This window comes from Haliotis rubra, unplaced genomic scaffold, assembly GCF_003918875.1.
Source record: "Haliotis rubra isolate DU_JTF1 unplaced genomic scaffold, ASM391887v1 Scf453, whole genome shotgun sequence".
Lineage (NCBI taxonomy): Eukaryota > Metazoa > Mollusca > Gastropoda > Lepetellida > Haliotidae > Haliotis > Haliotis rubra.
In genome coordinates, this window is record NW_025767139.1 from 131598 (window position 1) to 153337 (window position 21740).

The window sequence follows — 21740 nt, forward strand, 5'->3', positions numbered from 1 at the left end:
GTCTAGTTGGTTTTACTGTCCTTTGTCGACAGATATTTTAAATTGATTACCTTGTTTTCATCGCTATATGGCTGTAATATTGCGATGTAAAATTTTAACTCACTCACTTTTATATTTGACCCTGTATTAATGGACAGCATGATCCCCATTTGTAAAATTTGTAAATACGCTTGTTAATGATGCACTATGGTAAAAATACTTGACATCAAATTTTCCTGCTGCCTATTGGTAAAAGTTAAGATATTGCAAAATAAACTGAGAGGAACATTCTCTTGAGCATGACACCTATACTTTGTCTACTCATATCTGAATTGGTTTACTTCAGGAATGCCACCTGCTACTTTCACATGCAGATTGCATCAAACAGTTGAAACCCACGTTGGTGATCAGAAATGTCATTAGTTCACAGCGGAATGTTTCCACAGATTCTGTTGACGGTTTGTGACACAACCGTCACAATCTACAACGAGTGGCTTTCACCTGTGATTGTCACGTGCAGATTTCAGCAAACAGTTAAAAGCCCAAGCTGGTGATAAGGAGTATCATACTTTCACTGCAGAATGTTGTTACTGCTTCTGTGCTCCTTGTTGTGTGGGGCAGCTTTGGCTGACACAACCGTCACAATCTACAACGAGTGGCTTTCCAAGGGTGGACGTGTCAATTATGAAGTTGAACGATGGAACAACGTTAATGCACTCACCCAAATGAACCTGATTCCAAAGATGAAATCTATCGGAGCGGTTTCTGGGCGTTGAGTAAACAGAGACCTGAGAAAAGGTCTCTTTGCAAATGTACGTATGTAAACACCATCTTCAATGCTAAACGATTATGAACGTGATATGATTCATGCATGATTTTTATGTCCAGTGAATCTGTATATTGTAAGGAGCACTATTTCTACATATGTTAAAAGGAAATGAGACAATTGGAATGTATGACGGTATGAGACTATATGTTTTCATGGTGCAAATCATTGCTCACAATTCATACTATACCATGACACTTTTGTTTTGTCAAGTTATAAAATGTCCGAACGAGACTTGCCGCCATGACCGTCAGTTCAAAGGTATAGATCAATTCATTTGGAAGGAGGTTAGGACAATATCTGAACATGAGATTTTCAATTGAAAATATCTGACTCTTTTCCCGAAACATAAACGTTAGAAATAGTAGCGACAAAACCCTTTCCACATCCTTAAGAAATGTCTGCTGTACAATTGTGACTTTACCATGACTATATATAAAAAAGGAATATAATATTAATGAGGAAAAGAAGGAATACATGTTAGGTACATAGTTTTTGTTGCTGGGTACAGCTGACCTCAAAATCTGATCAAAGCTACAAACAGTGCACCTTGAAAGAGTTTGGCACAAAACCACCTTTTTCATTCGATCAGTAAACAGTTATATATTTTTCTTTGCTGTATGTTTTTGTCATTCAAAAGCTGCATATTTGTTTTGAAGGAACGCCGTAACAAATGTAACTCTTTATCTTTTAATTCTTCACATAGATAAAATCGACGATTTTCTGTGATAGTATTTTTGTTTTTATTCAGTGGACCGAAAACCCTCATCACCATGGTTATCCGGACCCCACCTATCTCCAGGACCGTTCTCTCATGCGACAGACTTTTCTAACATATGTGCAACAATTACAAAAATTTGGGCCTCACACCGCAAACATGGTCTGGGAAATGAAAGGTTTCTCTAGTCATTTAATCATTTCAAAAGTCAAACAGGTGTCAAACACTGTGTTTAAAGTTGAACTGACAGCAGCATCATTCATTGTTCGGTATTAGGAGTCCAATGTTGATCCTCATGTCCCTGAAAGCATATTACACGTGTTTTTTCATGTAACCCACAGTTGTAAACGTCAACAACATAACCTACCCATACTCATGTACGTTTAAAGTAGTAACACTCGGTGAATTTCCTTAGCCTAAATTTTCACTTAATTTCACTTACAATATATGTCGCTTCTTTACAGGTCAGGCCTGGCCCGGCTGGATACATAAGTCTCAGCATGAAGATGTATTCCCAAACAACGTCGACGCTTCATCAGAGATGGTGTCACTGATGGTCCAGAGCTGCAAGGACTATACAGCAGGACGCCTTCCTTACATATTTGAAGTCATCAATGAACCTGACTGGTATATTGACCCACAAACGAATATAAATTACCACAGGGCCGTTGCAGACAAACTGAAATCAAGATTTTGAATGAAAGTTGCCGGACCATCCTACACCAGTATGGCTTTACGACAAGCAGATGAAAATAACTTTAGCTACTGGAAGAGAACTGCTAGCTTTATGGACCTGTCTCTTGATCACTTGGACTTTTTCTCTTTTCATTCCTACAACCATATGTTCAATACGTCTAGTAAATCCTACTATGGCATTATTTGCTTCCCTTGACATGGTGGAGAATTACTCTCATATCAAGAAAGGAAAAAGTGTTCAATTAGTCAACACTGAATTTGGAGTAGGCTTACTTTCCCTGGGTGTGGCGTACGATTTTGAAAATCCACTGATAGACTTTGAGACAATTTATCAGGGAACGGTTTCATGTTTTCTTTCCTTAACCTGAGAGAGTTCATGGACAGAGCTACAATATATCTCCTCGCAAACCAGCAATACCCAAGTCATACTTCCCTTCGGAATTCCTTATTTACTGATGATGGTCATCCCCTTGAGCCAACCAAATTCTTCCTGTTTTGGAAAAACTTCATAAATATTCAAAAGTTTCTACGGGTCTCTAGTCAACACGATGGACAGGAGAGAATTGTTTCACCACTTGCCCTTGCAAACCCCCACACCAAAGAATTGGTAGTTCTTCTCCACAACTTTGGCACAAAAGATGAGAATGTTAAACTGGATTTTCCCAACAACTGGATCAACCCTTCTTCAGGTGAACAGACATGTATCCTGTTCGAGAAGGGTAAGACAGCTGTTCATCCCAATAATCATTTTGACAGGTCTAAGCTTCATGGCAGTGTCAGTCTTCCTGCAACATCAACCTGCTTCTACAAGTTTCAAACGAACTTCAACTTTGCTGGACTACACACAGATAATCAAAACACATACTATGGCAAGGACATGATAATCCCCATCAACAACGGGCGTGCTCAGACAACTATCGGTGTACCGAGCTCTGGCTACCACGAGGCCCATCTTAGTGTGGGAATCAGTCGCGGCAAGTATACTACTACAAAACCTAAGACAGTTGTGTTCAATGGTCGCACTTTGTCTTCAAGCTACATGTTGTTTGATTCCATGAAGACAACAAACAAGAGGACAACAACATGGAACGTGTGGGAGTTCATGGTACCTGCATCGCTGGTGAAAACAACCAACACCGTCAGCATGACCTTTGATGGGAATGGTGGCAGCGTGACATCGGTTGCACTCGTTGCAGGAAAACTTCAGTGAATAAATTCTCCAGAAAAATAATTTGTTTGTATTGATCCAGTTGCCACATGATATGCAAGAAATTAGTGATAGGGAATGGAAGATGCATATCCTGATTGGGTTGATGTATCATCTTATTGCCATTAGAAAGACCAATACTCATGATCTAGGTACAATTTACTGACTACTGCCATCTGTTGCATATATAGAGAATACTACACGAGGTCTCATTACATACAAATTATACGAAACGAGTGTCCTTCCTATGGTATCTGACCGAACGAAAGCGAGGTCAGAAACCATAGGAAGGTTATGGGTTTCGTATAATTCGTATGTAATGAGACCGAGTGTGGTATTTTATTTATTACCCACGTCTTACATGCATTAAATTGACAAAATAGCGTAGTTTTGGTATTGTTATGGTTTCAAACCGAAACCGGTTTCATAAAGAGGTTGCGGAAGAATTTTGTTCTGACGTACACTTTTGCATGACGTCACACTGTAATGAGGTCACTACGCCATTCTCGTCTGTCCCCTTGGTAACCGACGTCACGATGCATGTCAGTTGTCATCGCCTCTCGTACAGCCTCCTTCAGTAAACTACTCCGTAGCACCCTGTTTCTTGGTTTGCAACTGCTTCACTCGGCTAACATCACTGGTGGAAACATTGCGTTTATGTTTTTCGACGGATATAATGTCTCAGTTCGACTCACAATTAAACAGCGACACGGCAACGTTCGCAATGTTTACATTCCCACAACGCATCTAAGTTGTAGAATGAATGAATTCACGTGTTTGTTATGAATGAAAGAATAGTTACGTCAGAATGTGACCTAATTGAGAGGTCATCGGTTATCCAATAAAATCGTTAAAATCTCAGGTCAAGTCGTTACGACACAGGTCAACGGGATACGACACTCGTGTGACGTACGAGATTAGTATGCAACTACCCATACATTGACCACGTGGGTAATAAAAAGATTTAAGTGTGAGTGAGTGAGTGAGTTAACTCATTAAGACCGAGAGCCGCATATAAGGGGACAAATTAATCAGCTGCTCACAGAGAGTGACGCGTTTATGGGGCAGGTAATTGAGAGTTTTTCACAGCGAGGGCCACATATATTTGTCAATATGAAGCACTTCCTATTCAACGAGTGACGTACATGTGTGTCAGTACATTTTAAAACTGCAATATTGTATTAATGTAGCTATTATTTCAATCAATTTAGAAGTACTGAGCAAAGATTAGCATTTCTTACGTGAGATGCTGCCTTGAGTGGATCACAGGAAGTATTTAGTTTGTTTTGATAGCAATTCCTATTCATTATCATAGGCTTATACAACGTTTTGTAAATGAACACGGGATTATGAGATGTTTTTACAGAGGTAAGTGTCTGGTACTCTTCATTGGGAGTGGATATATTGTAAGTTGAAACTCAATGTAAAAGAACGGAAACTCACTGGATTCTAGTTGGAAACTTAACTTTCAGTCCACTTTCCATCAGGTTCCGCATTGCGGAAACCAAGTTATTTTTGCGGTGATACAAACATACTTTTTATGCACATTGATTGAATTAGATGTAAAGGTTTAGAGGTTACTGGAGAATATATTTTCTTCAACAACCTAAAAAATACGAAACAAGGTACGAACCTTCAAGGACATAAAAATAATTCAAACTCAATAGTTTGAATTTAATTTTTAGGTATTATTACCTTGTCATATTTTATATAATGAATCGCAAACACAAATATCTGCACGCAAGCTCGAATAGAATAGATTAGGCATGAATTAAGTTACCAATTTAAAGCTTACTGGATTGTAACTATTTCTTTCCATAATGTAAAGTTGATAATGTTACCTAATCAAATATAAAGTGATAACTCACGCCTTTGCATCGACACATAATACATGTATATGTACATGTCAGTGTTATTACAACACTGAAATCTTTTTCTACGTTTATTACTAAACAGAGTTGGTAATTCAAAATTTTTAGACATAGATAGAAGTAATGTAATAGGTTATTATATGTAAACCATATAAAGGTATTTCATGCATTGTGTTCAAGCTGTTGAAAGTTTCATAGTGATATTTCATATTTCTATGCAGTTTACATGATCATTGTGTAATAAACTTTTGTATGTGATCTCTGTAATCATCTGATCCGGTGTAATTATTAATTAACCTCACATCGGCAATGTTTCAGCCATATCATGACGAGAACAAATTTGACATTGATAATGAATTTGTGTATATTATAAAACCTGTCGTCAAAGGGCAGTAAAAGAACTAGACTATCACAGTTAGAATTAAAACAAGCATGTAAGGTTCAACCTAATAGCACTATTTGGACAATACATAATCTAAAAACAGGTTGTAGATCGCCAACAACTGAAGGCAGATCAGCACACTAGGGGCCATGAGGACTTGCAGGGCTTCTGCTACCTGCATGGTCCCAAGCCGCATTTACAACATCCCTTCAGGTGTCAGCGACTCTAGTGAATTTTCGCCGAACCTTAAAAGAACAAATATCCTATTATTAAAACGGTGGTAGATATAAAAATAGGCTGGAATAATGCCGATGTGACGCAAAACCCAACTCAACATCAAGATATAAAAATACTTCAGATGAAATGGGACCTACGTACCCTCTCAGGAGGAAAATAATTTGACGGTTCTTCAACCCCTTATTCAATCTCTGTTAATAATTATGTCCTTCCAAATATTGTAAAAGTCATAACTATGTACATCAGAATTTATGAATTAGATCTATTTCTTTTCAAAAAACCAAGATTACATGAGAATGAACGACATTAAAAAGGTCCTTTGCTGTTTTGACACTATAACATTCATCCCATGTGATGGAAAAATCTTTCATCACAAGGGATGCAAAACGGAGGATCCTAAACTTTCAACAGGTATTCATGAGTATATCTACAGTGGGCAATACGAAATCGTCTTAAAATGACCTCTTCAAATCTGGACAGACAACCCAAATACGTGTACCCGATACTTGGTTTGAATTTATTGATACCTACTTGGGTGTCCAACGTCTTTTGCATTAGATAACGTATATACGATCTAATCATATCTTTATAATCAGGGTATGGAATATGAAGTTACCGAGTGCTTCTTTATCGGCAAAATCAGCCCTTGTGTTACCAGAAATTACAACATGACGGGCCAGCCAACAGAAGACGGTGTGGAATTCGCCAATAGCAAGATCATTATATAACTCGATTATTTACTCGAAGATATATTGTTTATATTTAGGGTGTGTATTCTCAACACAAAGTGCACATGTAACAGACAATGTGCAAGTATTCACACCATGTTCGTACATTTGGCATTTAAAACACCACAGAGGATTGGGGGTGTACACATTGCAGTAACCTGCCCTGATTGATTTTGGCGGATTCGGCGCAGAAAAAGAAAAAAAGAGAAGTGTTAGTTGGCACAGTCTCATTATTTTTCCGGGTTGAGAAGATCTTTACATCTACCACTCCCTGATCGTTCATTTCTAATACAATGTCAATCTCCGTCATATCTTCGAACAGACGATTTCGATCTCTTACGATACCGCTGATGGTGTTCAGTGAGTGAGTGAGTTAAATGTATCGTCGCATCGGCAATATTTCAGCCATATCGTGACGAGAACAATTAATTTTATACATAGTAAGTAATGGTAAATTGCTAAAACCTGTCAACGAAGGACAGTAAAGTAACTAGATTATCACAGATTCGAATTTAAAACTAGTAACTAAATCTAAAACAGTTTAACTATATATGACAATACAAGGTAAATACAGGCTATATTATTGCCGACAAGTGAAGGTAGATCACCATACTAGGGACCATAGGGACTTACAGTACATTTGCATGGATCCTAGCTGGATTTACACCATCCCTTCAGCTTTTAGCAATTTTAGATAATCTAGCCAGAAATAAAACGAACATATATTCTACGATTAAAATGGTAGTAGGTTTACATTTACTTTGAATGTTTTGGGACTTACGTACCATCTCAGGAGGGCAAAAATTTTACAGTACTTTAACTGATGGTGTTCAGAGTTCTATGTGCAGATACCATAGCCGGAAGTCCAACAAACATGTCTGTGGACAGCAGGTTGGTTGCTTGCTGTTTTCCATAACATTCAAGTAATAGAAATCCTGAACGCAAGCGTTTCACGCCTTTAATGTCTTCTGCTATTCCGTGGACACACTTAGATAGTGCAAACGGATTCAGCCTTAAGTGAGTCTTCTCAAGAGTCTCAAGAGTCTCAAGAATCAGAAAAAGTGATCAATGGGCTTCGAGGGTCGCTGTTCGTCGTCATCATTGTCGAGTGGACGTGTCGTTTTTTGCTTGGGGTTTGGTATTCCATAGTGAGTCAGTATTGACTTGTCATCCGAGCTCCCAAACCCCCCACGGAGTATCAGAAGGACAATGCTAAAAACAGGCGGCATTCAAGCCTGCAGCGCCCAGGATACCCAGGTGATGTACTCAAGCAGCAGAATAATCAAAAAGTAACCATTCCACCAGGTTGGCCCATGACATAGGACTCTAGGCAAATTATTCAATTGGACTTATACAATCCAAATGCAAATATATGGTCATTAAGCCAAGATAACTGACAAAACAATGAAATAGCTTTTACATTTTGTGCAGCAAAATATACATGCACAGGGCTTAGCATGACCAGCCGATTGATAGAATCGGGCCCATTCTACCAATAAAAGTGGTGTGTTGGGCAACAGGAACACCTGGTCCTGGTTCGTATGCCCTCAACCACCAGACTTCCATCCTCCACCGACACAGGGGCGCAACCCACGACAAACAGGTTGCCCAATTCGGTTGCCTGGTATGACCAGCAATGGGGCACTGTTGACCTATTTGATCCCTGGTCCCAACTGGGATGAAGGGCTAATAGCGTTACCCAGCACCCACCACGAGGAGGTTGCTCTTCAAGGGTACCTAAAGATTAAAGAAAAGAGTGCACTCCACAAGAACATTATCCCAACTCCAAATGGGAAACACTTGTCAGAGGTGTATCTTAAGAAGACGAAACTGAACATGCTGAGGTTGATTTCGGATGATTCGGATGAATTCCAAAGTTTCAGAGTGTGGCTATAGTCTTTGTGTCATATATATAGACAGGCTGGATGTATCAGATACAATAAACTATCTTGATCCTGAACAGAGTTACCGACTGCTATCACATAACTGGAATCCCGAAAAGTGCATGAAGTCTGTTTCATTTAATAATGATGGCAGTATGTGCATAATTGCAATTTTTCTTGCCTCACACATAAATGTCGTTTTCTGATTGGCTGAGCACTAATCCATTATATTCAATGTACCCCGCCTACAAGCGAGTAACAGTTTCTATGTACCTCGCTGGGGAAGCCGAACTCATTTGGTACTTCGTAGTAGTAATTCTTTATCTCAAATAACATTGAATCACGTATGATCTACGAAAATTACCGATGTTTTGCGAATGCAAATCAATGGAAGGGAGATAACTCTAAATTTGTTTTTCTTGTCGTCTTGTCCTTCATACTATGATCTGATTCCTGTGCTTCAAACAGTTAAAAATTACCATTGAGTTGTTTGGTGAGATAAATACGTTCTTCACTGGTCCCTCAGGTTGTTGATGTACCCTCGATGTTTCTTTATGTTCTTTAGGAACATAAACAAACATCGAGGGTACATCAACCCATGTCCCCCTCGAGACCAGTGAACAACTTATAATATCTCACCTACAATCTTTTTTCTGTACATAGTACACATTAATTACCAGCAGATTCAAATAACTTTCTGCCACATCCATTACCTGGGTTTGAAATTGAAAATCTCTTGCAGCAAAACCTCTACCTTTTTCTGCAGTGTTGCCACATGCAGAGTTACAAATTGTCACACATATTTCCTCTCGAACAACGTATTAATGGGTCACGTTTCTACCATAAACTGGAACATGTGTTTGTCATTTTCAATCTACTCTTGCATTCAAAGATGATGTTTGTGATTTAAGGTTAGAGGAATGAGGAGCACATTTAGATATCACAAATATTTTTCACTGGGATTGATAAATTGCGGGACCTTATTTCTGCCACTGACAATGCGGACTCTTCTGTGCATGATATTAAATGTTGCGTACATGCTGCAGATAGATGGGTCAATCTGCTAAGACAAAGGATCGAAAACTGTAAATAAACAAAGTCATCCAAAGACAAACCAAATGAACCTAAATAAGAAAACAATAGACGTTTAGAATTATGTCCCTAGGGCACGCAATGACCAAACATCAACTGTTGATTGGGGAAATATGGAAAACGAAAATACAGAAACTCTAGAAAACTACAAAAGTCAGATTTTTTATTCGTTGTAGGCAAAGTTAAGGATTTGGACAGAATCGAAATGGAGTGAGTGAGTTTAGTTTTATGCTGCCCTCAGCAATATTCAAGCTATATGGCGGCGGTATCTAAATAATCAAGTCTGGACCAGACAATCCAGTGTTCAACATCATGAGCATCGATCTACGCAATTGGGATACAATGACATGTGTCAACCAAGTCAGCGAGCCTGACCACCCGATCCTTTAAGTCAACACTTACGAAAGGCATTGGTTACTGAAGACCAATTCTAACCCGGATCGTCATTGGCTGAATAGAAAAGGAAACAGACAAGTGGGACTCGAATTTATTTGTTTGTTTTGGGTTTTTTTTGTTAAACAAAATAAATACTTTTAGGACTCAAAATGAGTTATTCTATTAATTTGTCTATTTCTGTATACATCCTCGGCATCTAGTGGAAATCTTGTTCTAATTTGTAATAACATATTCATGTAACGTTGATCACTATTTTTAAAAGAATAATTAACACTGTTTCTAAAAAAATGTAAATCATTTCAACAATGACAGAAAAATACTTTTAATGCTCTTATTGTGTAATGTAGAAGGGTTACATGTCTTTACTGGCGCAAAATACTTTCTGGAATTGATATAGTAATATCTTACATATATGTTTTCAAACGATAAAATTATATTTCCTTACACCATTTATTAGGTTTGTCACAAATTAGAAACAGATTGAATATTTTGTTTTAAAAGTAGCAAGCTCAACAGGCCTACCTTGGCGGTGTTGTTTTTGGTTTCACTTACATTACAAGGGATTGTGTGGTTAAGCTCCATAAGGGCATTGTTGTAGCCGAGTGGGTAGAGAGTTTGCTTGTGTAGATTAAGTTTTCCTTTCAGACATGTATGATATATGTACATGGCATGGAATGGAACACGAGTCACAGTACAAACAACGGTGTCATGGCACAGCAAGATCTCCATAACAGGACATATTTCTGATATATTTGCATATGTTGTCTCTTGATATAATTTATAAAAACACATTGTTATAAAATGAACGTGATGTCTATTGTTAAACGTTTAGAAATTGTAACACGAACTGGGAGGAGCATTGTGTTGAGTCTGTGAAAGCTGTACTTCTCGACTCTTATCTTGGGGCGGTGGGGTAGCCTTGTGATTAAAGCATACGAATGGTACAATGTATGAAGCCCATTTCTGGTGTCCGCTGCCGTGATATTGCTGGAATATTGCTAAAAGCGGCGTACAAATAAACTCATTCACTCACTATTCTTATCTGAAAAATGTTTCAAAGATTACTTGAGGAATGCTACACCTGTGACTGTCACATGCAGATTTCAGCAAACAGTTAAAAGCCCAAGCTGGTGATAAGAAGTATCATACTTTCACTGCAGAATGTTGTTATTGCTTCTGTGCTCCGTGTTGTGTGGGGCAGCGTTGGCTGACACAACCGTCACAATCTACAACGAGTGGCTCTCCCAGGGTGGACGTGTCAATTATGAAGTTGAACGATGGAACAACGTTAATGGACTCACCCAATTCTACCTTGTTCCAAATATGAAATCTATCGGAGCTGTTCCTGGGCGTTGGGTGAACAGAGACCTGAGAAAAGATCTCTTTGCAAATGTACGTATGAAGTAAAGCCATCTTCAATGCAAAAAGGATTTTGGACTTGATGTGATATGATTCGTACATGATTTGTATGCCTACCGAATCAGTATATTGTAAGGAGCATTATTTCTGTCTTAAATTCAGAATGAGACATATGGAATGTATGAGCTGGTGTATCTGTATATTTCACGGTGCAGTTCAGTGCTCATAATCCAAAGACGTCCATGCCAGCGTTATTTATTATATATGTTTAAAATAGCCAAGTCTGTTTTAACTGCTAACAACGTAATTATTTGTGGAAACCTCCTCTGAACGAGTCTGGCCGCCATGACTGTCAGCTCAGATGGGTCAATGCAGATGAATTCCTTGGAAAGGAGTTAAGGACAGTATCTGAATAAGTGCTGTTAAAAAAATAACCGTCTTTTTCTGAACATTTAAGATATATAACAAAGGAATAATTTGTCAATGGAAAATCGAAAATGATTACCTGTGTGCTGCCTATTTTGCGTTGGTGTGGTACAGCTGATCTCAAGTGCAAATCCGATCTAAGCCACATCACATCACATGGTCAAAGAGTCTGCCATGAAATCACTTTTTCTGTTGATTCGTGGGGCGGTGGGGTAGCCTAATGGTTAAAGCGTTCGCTCGTCACGCCGAAGACCCGGGTTCGATTCCCCACATGGGTACAATGTGTGAAGCTCATTTCTGGTGTCCCCCGCCTTGATATTGCTGGAATATTGCTAAAAGCGGCGTAAAACCGAACTCACTCACTCACTCTGTTGATTCGCTTACAATGTCAATGACATGTCGAAACTTTTCAGAGTTTATTGTCTTTCAACGGCAGCAAACTCATTTAAAGTGATGCTGTACAAGACGTAAGTGTTTATCCTCTAATTCTTCATAGAGACAACCCATCACTTTACTACCATATTGATATATTTTATTCAGTGGACTGAAAGCCCAAGTCACCATGGTTATCCGGATCCCACCTATCTCCAGGACCATTCTCTCCAGAGAAGGACATTTCTAACATATCTGCGACAATTGCAAAACTACGGGCCTCACACCACAAACATGGTGTGGGAAATGAAAGGTTTGAAAAGTCACATAATCATTTTATAAGTTTATAAACATATTTTTTACGCTTTTGTTTCAGTCATAACTGAAGACAGGAAAGGTGTCAAACGTATTTCACTGTGTTTAAAGTTGAACTGAGAATATTCACATTTCACTGGTCGGTATTGGGAGTCCCACTCTGGTCTTTAAGTGTGTGAATAAGTTAAGATTTTAAGTCACATCGGCAATATTTCAGCCACATCGTGACTAGATCATGTAATAGATTTATAATAACTAAAAGTAAATTCTAAACTAGTAATTAAATCTAAAATACCTTAACTATAGAAGACGATACAACATAAAACCGTCCTGTAGGTCGCCAACAACTAAAGGTAGATCACCATACTAGGGACCGTAGGGACCAGTACTTTTGCTACCTATCTGATCTGTAATGTTACCGACAGTTGAAATGCAACGGGACTTAATACTCCACAGTTTTTATTTTTTTTATTTATAAATTTACAACTTTCCTAGTCACGATATGGCTGAAACACTGCCGATGTGACTTTAAATTTTAACTGACTCACTCACTAATACATCCACAGTCATTTGCGTTTCATAACTGAACACCCGATAAATATGCTGGAAATGAAAATTTCATTTGCAATATATTTTGCATCCCTTCAGGTTTGGCCTGGCCGGGCTGGATAGATAAGTCTCAGCATAAAGATGTATTCCCAAACAATGTTGACGCTGCATCCGAGTTTGTGTCACTGATGGTTCAGGCTTGCAAGGACTACACAGCAGGACGCCTTCCTTACATATTTGAAGTAATCAATGAACCTGACTGGGATGAAAAGTATATTGATCCACCAACGAATATAAATTACCACAGGGCTGTCGCCGACAAACTGAAATCAAGATTTGGAATGAAAGTTGCCGGACCATCCTACACGAGTGAAGCCTTACGACTAGCAGATGAAAATAACTTTAGCTTCTGGAAGAGAACTGCTAACTTTATGGACATGTCTCTTGATCACTTGGACTTTTTCTCTTTTCATTCCTACAACCATATGTTCAATACGTCTAGTAAATCCTACTATGGCATCAATGAAGATCGTCTGTTTGCTTCCCTTGACATGGTAGAGAATTACTCTCATATCAAGAAAGGAAAAAGTGTTCAATTAGTCAACACTGAATTTGGAGTAGGCTTACTTTCCCTGGGTGTGGCGTACGATTTTGAAAATCCACTGATAGACTTTGAGACAATTTATCAGGCGAACGGTTTCATGTTTTCTTTCCTTAACCTGAGAGAGTTCATGGACAGAGCTACAATATATCTCCTCGCAAATGAGCAATACCCAGGTCATACTTCCCTTCGGAATTCCTTATTTACAACTGATGGTCATAGCCTTGAGCCTGCCAAATTCTTCCTGTTCTGGAAAAACTTTATTGATGATCAAAAGTTTCTCCGGGTTTCTAGTCAACACGATGGACAGGAGAAAATAGTGTCACCACTTGCTCTTGCAAACCCCCACAACAAAGAGATGGTAGTTCTTCTCCACAACTTTGGCAACAAATTTGAGAACGTAAAACTGGACTTTCCAAACAACTGGCTCAACCCTTCTACAGGTGAACAGACATGTATTCTGTTCGAAAAGGGTAAGCCAGCTGTTCATCCCAATACCCATTTCGACATATCTAAGCTTAATGGCACCGTCGGTCTGCCTGGATCATCAACATGCTTCTACAAATTTCAAACCAACTACATCTTTAACAGATTACACACAGATAATCAGAATACATACTATGGCAAGGAAATGCTCGTCCCCATTAGCAATGGACGTGCGAAGACAACCATCAGTGTACCGAGCTCTGGCTACCATGAGGCTCATCTTAGAGTTGGAATTAGCCGTGGCATGAGAGACAATACAAAACCTAAGGCAGTTGTGTTCAATGGTCGCACTTTGTCTCCAAGCTACATGCTGTTTGATTCCATGAAGAATGCAAAAAGGAGGACTACAACATGGAACGTATGGGAGTTCTTGGTACCTGAAACACTGATAAAAACAACCAACACCGTCAGCATGACCTTTGATGGGGACGGTGGCAACGTGACATCCGTTGCACTTGTTGCAGGAAAACTGCAGTGAATAAATTCTCCAGAAAAATACTTCGTTTGTGTTGATTCATTTCCCACATGATAAGCAACAAATTGGTGACAGGGTAGTAGAGGATACAGACCCTGACTTGTTTGATATTTGTTTTCGATCTTTTGAAGCTACATTTTCCCATCCATTCTGAACATTCATAAGTTCATCTGACTTGTTGTAAATGTAATAGCAACACATACATATATACACATACACATATACATACATACATACATACATACATACATATATACATACATATACATACATGCATACATACATACACACACATGCATACACACATACATACATGCATACACACATAGAATACATATATATATATATACATACACATACAGATACACACGCACACACACATGCACATATACATGTATGTATATATATAATTTTATAATGTATTCAATTTTCAGGAATTAGTGTAGAGGATTTCTAAACAGTAAATTGAAAGAAGACCAGAAAGCATGAAAGCTTGCAAAGTTACAATTTGAATATGCAATAAACCTTGAGGTTTCGTAATATCTTACTGTTTCTTTTTGAAAGGTTATAAAGCTTGGTTTAGTCATTTTTTTCCTATTAAATGTATAAAGGAGAGGTTTTGTTATCATGATAACAACATTCAACGGATTATTATGTTTACCCTTTAAACAATATATGCTCTTCACTAAAGGTGATTCTGCCCTCTGTATAATTTCCAATCCATTCTAGTAGCTTTTCCCATATATCAACAGAATATAAACATTTACATAAGATATGTGAAATTGTTTCATTTGGTTCGTTACATAAGGTACAAGCTGCAAATGGTACATAACCAATCTTAAATAAATAACTATTTGTACACAGCATATTGTGTAGAACCTTCAACTTAAACCATCTTAATTCACTACTCGGGGTACATCTTTTTACCATCATATTATAGTTTATCCATTCTGTATCAGTCAATGTTTTCCTAAGGTAGCTTTCCCACTTTCTGTACGTCTTAAGTTTTGTAAAATTAGGCTCATGCAAGATTTTATAAAGTACCTTACATCCAGATTTATTATGTATTTTGGCAATATTGGTCCTTGAGGAATTTTCACTAAATGATTCCTATTAATATTTTGTAAATAACTCAACATAGCTTGTTTTATTGCTCGATAAGTCACGAAATTGGTTCTAATTCTATATTTTAACGAATTCATCAAATATATCAAATATATTTTACCATGTTCATTAATAAAATCATTCAGAAATGTTATACCCTTTTTATGCCACTGTGCAATATATATGGGCTTACCATCATTTTTTATGGAATTGTTATACCAAACTGATTTGCTCATAATGTCTTCAATAGGTATTTCTTTAGTGTCAACACAGTTCAGATATAAGTTCCATAATAGCAGTTTCTCGTTCCAAAAGGTGTTATGAATATTTGGAGCAATATGTTCATAGATATATGAACTATCAGCCAAAGTCATGACATTTGTATTCACTGCAGTTTCAAAAAATATGATTGCCCACTTTGGTTTACTAGTAAATAATCTTTTAACCATCCTAATTTCTGATCTGCAATTACTTTTTCTACAACAGGTACACTAATGCCACAATTAGTGTAGTGCCATTACCTCCCTCTTGATCTTGTCTGGTTTGAACTTCCAGATGAATTGAAAACATTTTTTCTGAAAATTTCTATTATATGTTTTGGTGGAGTAGGTATACTGCTGAAACGATGATTAAGCTTGGTGTTTTAGTAAATAGGCTTGCAACCCCCTTTTTCAGTGTCACAAGAGGTTTTCTTTTTTACGTGTAGATGAAAAAAAGTATTGACGCTCCTCTTATGTTTAACAGTAACATTTCCCATAGTAATTGATCATTAAGTGTAAACACTCTTTCATCTTCTATAGTTTTGTCTTGATATTGTTCCAGGGTATCGCTTATTATTTTTTTTATAATTTCCACATATTTCGTATCCTTTAACAGCCAATTATTGAACTTCTAGAAGCCTTTCCCTTTTTGTATATCTGAAAACATAATTGTGAGTGGCACTATCGAGTGATCTGAATTGATACTTGGTTCCTCTACGGAATTGAGAACATTATGGGAAACTAAGAAATAGTCTAATCGAGCTTGCTTTAGTGGTGTTGGTTGTGGCCAGGTGAACCTTCTTGTAGAAGGATGCAATTCTCGCCATGGGTATTTGAGATCTATGAAATCTATTGTCTCTAACAATTCCTGGCCTGATTTAGGGTTATTTATATGTCTAAAGTTGAAGGTATCATTATCAGGATAAATCAACAATTCCAATCACCACATATAACAATATTTTCACCTGTTAATTATTCTGCTATTTCTCTAATGTTTCTTATGAATTCTGGTTTATCGGAATTTGGCCCAAAGTATATATCTTATCATTGATAATCACATCCAATGCTACATAGTTGCCATCATCTTTGTCAGTTATTATTTGCATGACCTTACATTGAAACTTATTGTTAAATAAAATTGCTGCCCCCCTTGCATTCTTTTAAATGAACTTATGTACCATTCACTATACCCCATTGTTGTTTTATTAGTTGTTCCTGATCAGCTGTAAAATGAACATCTTGTAAACAATAGATTTGAGCCTTTTTTTCTCAAGAATCTGAAAAATTGTTTCCTTTTAAAGTTATTATTTAAGCCTCTACAATTCAGCGATAATATTTCAAATGCTCCTTTGCATCATCTGTCATTGCAGAAATTCATTCCTAGGTGATATGGCTGTATCCTCAAAGGGGGTTGAAATAGCGTAAAATCATTGTCCTCCCGAGAGGGTACCTAAGTGCCCAAAACTTTCAAAGTACAATTTTCACGTACCAAGTTTTTAAACGTAGTATTTTTGTTCTTTTAAATTTCGGCTAAATTATCCTACAATCGCCAGCGGCTGAAGGAATGGTGTAAATCCAGCTAGGCTCCATGCAGGTAGCAAAAGTAATGTAAGTCCCCATGGTTCCTCGTATGGTGATCTACCTTCAGTTATTGGCGATCTATAGCCTGTTTTTATATTGTATTGTCCAAATAGTGCTATAAGTTTTAACTTTCACGCTCGTTTTAATTCTAATTGTGATATTCTAGTTGTTTTACTGTCCTTCGCCGACAGGTTTTTATAATATACATATATTCCATTTCAATGTCAAATATGTTCTCGTCACGATATGGCCGAAACATTGCCGATGAGATGTGAGGTGAGGTGAGGTGAGGTGAAATTGGGTTTAACGTCGTGCTTGAGAATATTTCGCTCATATGACGACGTCCGATGTGATGTAAAATCTTAACTCACTCACTTTTAGGTGCTATATTGTAAATGTAATGTCTGTTAGAACATTGATTGTGTCTAATGGAAAATTTAGCTTTTATCAAGTAAGAACAAGCAAACTAAACGAAGTATAAAACATAAATGCTTCCGTTTATTCCAAACCGAAACCGCTCTCATTAACAGACAATATTACATTGAAGACACAATGCCATATGTGCCAAGGTCCAGTGCATACCGAGACACCATCTTGCTCAAACATTGTCAAATAACATTTTGCCATAATGTTTACTTGATGTCTCATGACAAAACTGGTCATTCAAACAAAATCTTACTTACATATTTACAATGCATAAGTAGCGATTTGCTGCCTCAAGCGTCACTCACAGTGACTTGATTGATGTGTCATCCTATTGTCTGTCGTACTGTATTGTGGCAATGTGACATTCGTTGCACTCGTTGCAGGAAAACGTCAGTGAATAAATTCTCCAGACGAATACTCTGCTTTGATTCATATGACGAATGGTATGAATCGGAAAAGGTGACAAGTTGTCAAATATTACAGATCGAATATGATACAGTTATGTTCGTTATGCACAAAGCTTAACTATTTAAGGAAAACAACACTGTGTCCATTACACAGAGCGATGTTTTGATGTAGATTATGACACCGTTATCAAGCCAAGCGTGATCACTGCCATTATGATAAGATATATTCCAATATTTATTCAGTGCAATACTGCTTTCCGTTTAACGCCAAACTCATCCTGTCACCTGTGCATAATATGGCCTGGACCAGACAAATCCCTTAAGGACAAAGTAGCCACGGCTCACACCGAAACACACATAATAACCAAGCCAATCAATTTTGACCAATATAGCTTTCTCGGAACTACGCGTATGTTCAGTTAATTCGAACAGTATGTTTCGTGAGTGCTCTGCCAGATGTACCTTTACTTTACATTAGGAAACTAATATACCTGTATATTGTTGATATGGACTGTGGTATTGAACTGTCGTGCATATGTGTTACCTGGCAGGTGGAAACTAAATGTGGTCCTTAGTGACCCAAAATACTATATGTCTTAACCTTGTCCCCATGAGCCACGTCTTCGTTAAAAATAGTTGATTAAGTGATACTATCTTAGACAAATACTTTCTTCGAGGCCCTTGTCAGTGGGAACAGCTATACGCTTCTCGTGTAGGGCAAGTTGGCACCTGGTTTGGAAGTGTATATGTTTCTGCCAATATTGTTTTCTCTCTCGTGCACACTGGCTTGATCCATTCTATAACACAATGAGCAGATTCTTCTTCATTCCCTATTTTTGATCTTGAAGATCTCTTTCACGAAACCAGACAGTTGTGGATCAAATGCAGTTCAATCAGTTCTCTATTCAGATGTGAAGGCATTCAATTGACCCTAGTAGGTGTAATGAGAATCGATACGTTTCATAGCCAATATTATATAGGTGAGATACTATGCGTATCCCGATACAGTACCTTTCCTTCATAAGTTCACCATTGTGAAAGTGAATCACAACCCTGATTCTTTGAGTTTTTATTTTATTAGACAGAAAATATTGCATAACTTGTTCTTGAATTTGTTTTGTTATCCTTCACATGTTTTAACACATATGTAATACTAGTACCCCAAAATTACAATATGACTACTAACTTAATTAACTCTTGGCGATCCGGGTTAGGATTGATCTTCAGTAACCCATGTTTGTCGTAAGAGGCGACAAACGGGAACGGGTGGTCAAGCTCTCAGACTTGGACGACAAATGTCATCGCATCCCAATTGAGTAGATCGATGCTCATGCTGTTGATTGTCTGGATTGCCTGGTCCAGACTCGATTATTTAGTGACCGCCGCCATATAGTGGTGTAAAACTAAACTCACTCACTCACAATATTTATGCCTTGTAAATCTCGTAGGATCGTGCTTTGTTAGGAAATGCTTATCTTTACTTACCAATTTAAGAAAATGATGTAACTTTTTAAATCTGACAAAATGAAGGTGCGGTTTCCTTGTCATTAAACATGGAGCATATTTCGGGACAGCACGTGAACATTTTAAAATAGACTCGGGTCATAATGACATCTAATGACATACTGACATGAATCTTGATTTGTGGTGCGGTACACATTCTGACTTTTGAAAAGACAATGTAGATTATTTCTTATGAATCGACAAACTGTTCAGCATTTTAGGAAATGTATGCATATCTTTGTCCTTAAAAAGGTGTCATAATCTTCTGCGAATAATGGATGACAAGGGATTATGTAAGATTATTGCTCAAATCCCCTTATCTCATGAATATCATGTGAAACCCCCTCTTTTCTCAAGACAACTCAGGATGTTCCAGGATGTTACGACAGTACTGCCAAGTGACACATGTAAAGGTGTTCTGGTAGTAAGAGTGATCCCACCCCACACCATTACTGAGCCAACCCCCAAAAGATCCTTCTGTCCAACGTTAAATAGAAGAGACAAAACATTTTCCACATTCATAAGACATCTATACTAAAAGCAGCATTGATTGTACAATGGTGACTATGTCATGGGCATATGTTTGTTTCAGAAGCATTACAGATGTATGATAAAGGCATCAAAACAGGCATTTCGTCTACGCCAAACTGTGCTACGCCTGTCAAGGAAGTCCAAAGTAAAAGTTTATTCATCCAAAAACATAAGATTTCCCTAACGACCATTTGTCCAGCGCTGCCGCAGTAATGTGAGGATCCATCTATCTAGGGATAACACTTTGACGTCGGGCGTCCAGCCTCCATCTGTGTAGTCGATTTAGAATTGCCTGTCCATTCAGTGGATCACCTGAAGCTCTATGAATATTATTTCCGAATTAAGAAACACCTTGACCATGGTTTCGTAACACATATGTTCTTATGAAACTGTCCTGTTCTTATGAAACTATGTCCCTATAACACTGTCACACGTGGCTACTTACAGACCGGACCCGTGAAGGTTCGGGTTAGAATATTAGCCTTCAGAAACCCATGCTTGTCGTAAGAGGCGACTAACAGGATCGGGTGGTCAGGCTCGCTGACTTGGTTGACACATGCCATCGGTTCCCAATTGTGTAGAATGATGCTCATGCTGTTGATCACTGGATTTTCTGGTCCAGATTCGATTATTTACAGACCGCCGCCATATAGCACCATATATTAGTTCTAAATCTAAATGTGAAAGTAACTCTATTATCAAAAATATCATTTACATTACAGCTTTACAGCTGCCTTTATCAAAGTGATGCATCGGAGATAATGTGAGTGAGTTTAGTTTTACGCCGCTTTCAGCAATATTCCAGCAATATCACTACGGGGGACACCAGAAATTGGCTTCACACATTGTACCCATGTGGAGAATCGAACCCGGGTCTTTGGCGTGACGGACGAACGCTTTAACCACTAATTTACCCCACCGCCTCCTGAGAGGGTACGTAAGTCCCAAAACATTCAAAGTAAATTCAACCTCTCCACTATTTTTAATCGTAGTATATGTGTATTGTTAAATGTATGGCTAGATGTGTCTAAATTGCTAACGGTTGAAGGGATGGTGTAAACCCAGCTAGGGCCCATGTAGGACTCAAATATACTGTAACTCCCCATGGTCCCTAGTATGGTGATCTACCTTCAGTCGTTGGCAATCTATAGCCTGTTTTTATTTTGCATTGTCATGTATAGCTAAAATATTTTAGATTCAATTACTAGTTTTTTATATATATATATATATGAGTCCTATGGTGTTTATGTTTTGAAACATCACAACAAAACACACCATCCATAAAATACCCCTATTTAACAGCATGATTTTCAATTTCGGCGTGATATAT

General features: G+C 37.9%; 2 protein-coding genes across 2 annotated transcripts; both read left to right on the plus strand.

Annotated features, from left to right (window-relative positions):
- Nucleotides 1–526: 526 nt before the first annotated feature.
- LOC124289988 lies at nucleotides 527–3447 on the plus strand. Its single transcript, XM_046726649.1, has 3 exons — nucleotides 527–791; nucleotides 1557–1701; nucleotides 1988–3447. The coding sequence occupies exon 3, from the start codon at nucleotides 2566–2568 to the stop codon at nucleotides 3427–3429; it is 864 nt and encodes a 287-aa protein (XP_046582605.1). The 5' UTR covers nucleotides 527–791; nucleotides 1557–1701; nucleotides 1988–2565; the 3' UTR covers nucleotides 3430–3447.
- Nucleotides 3448–11142: 7695 nt separating this feature from the next.
- Nucleotides 11143–14619, plus strand: LOC124289987. Its single transcript, XM_046726647.1, has 3 exons — nucleotides 11143–11407; nucleotides 12341–12485; nucleotides 13136–14619. The coding sequence occupies exons 1-3, from the start codon at nucleotides 11177–11179 to the stop codon at nucleotides 14599–14601; spliced, it is 1842 nt and encodes a 613-aa protein (XP_046582603.1). The 5' UTR covers nucleotides 11143–11176; the 3' UTR covers nucleotides 14602–14619.
- Nucleotides 14620–21740: the final 7121 nt, after the last annotated feature.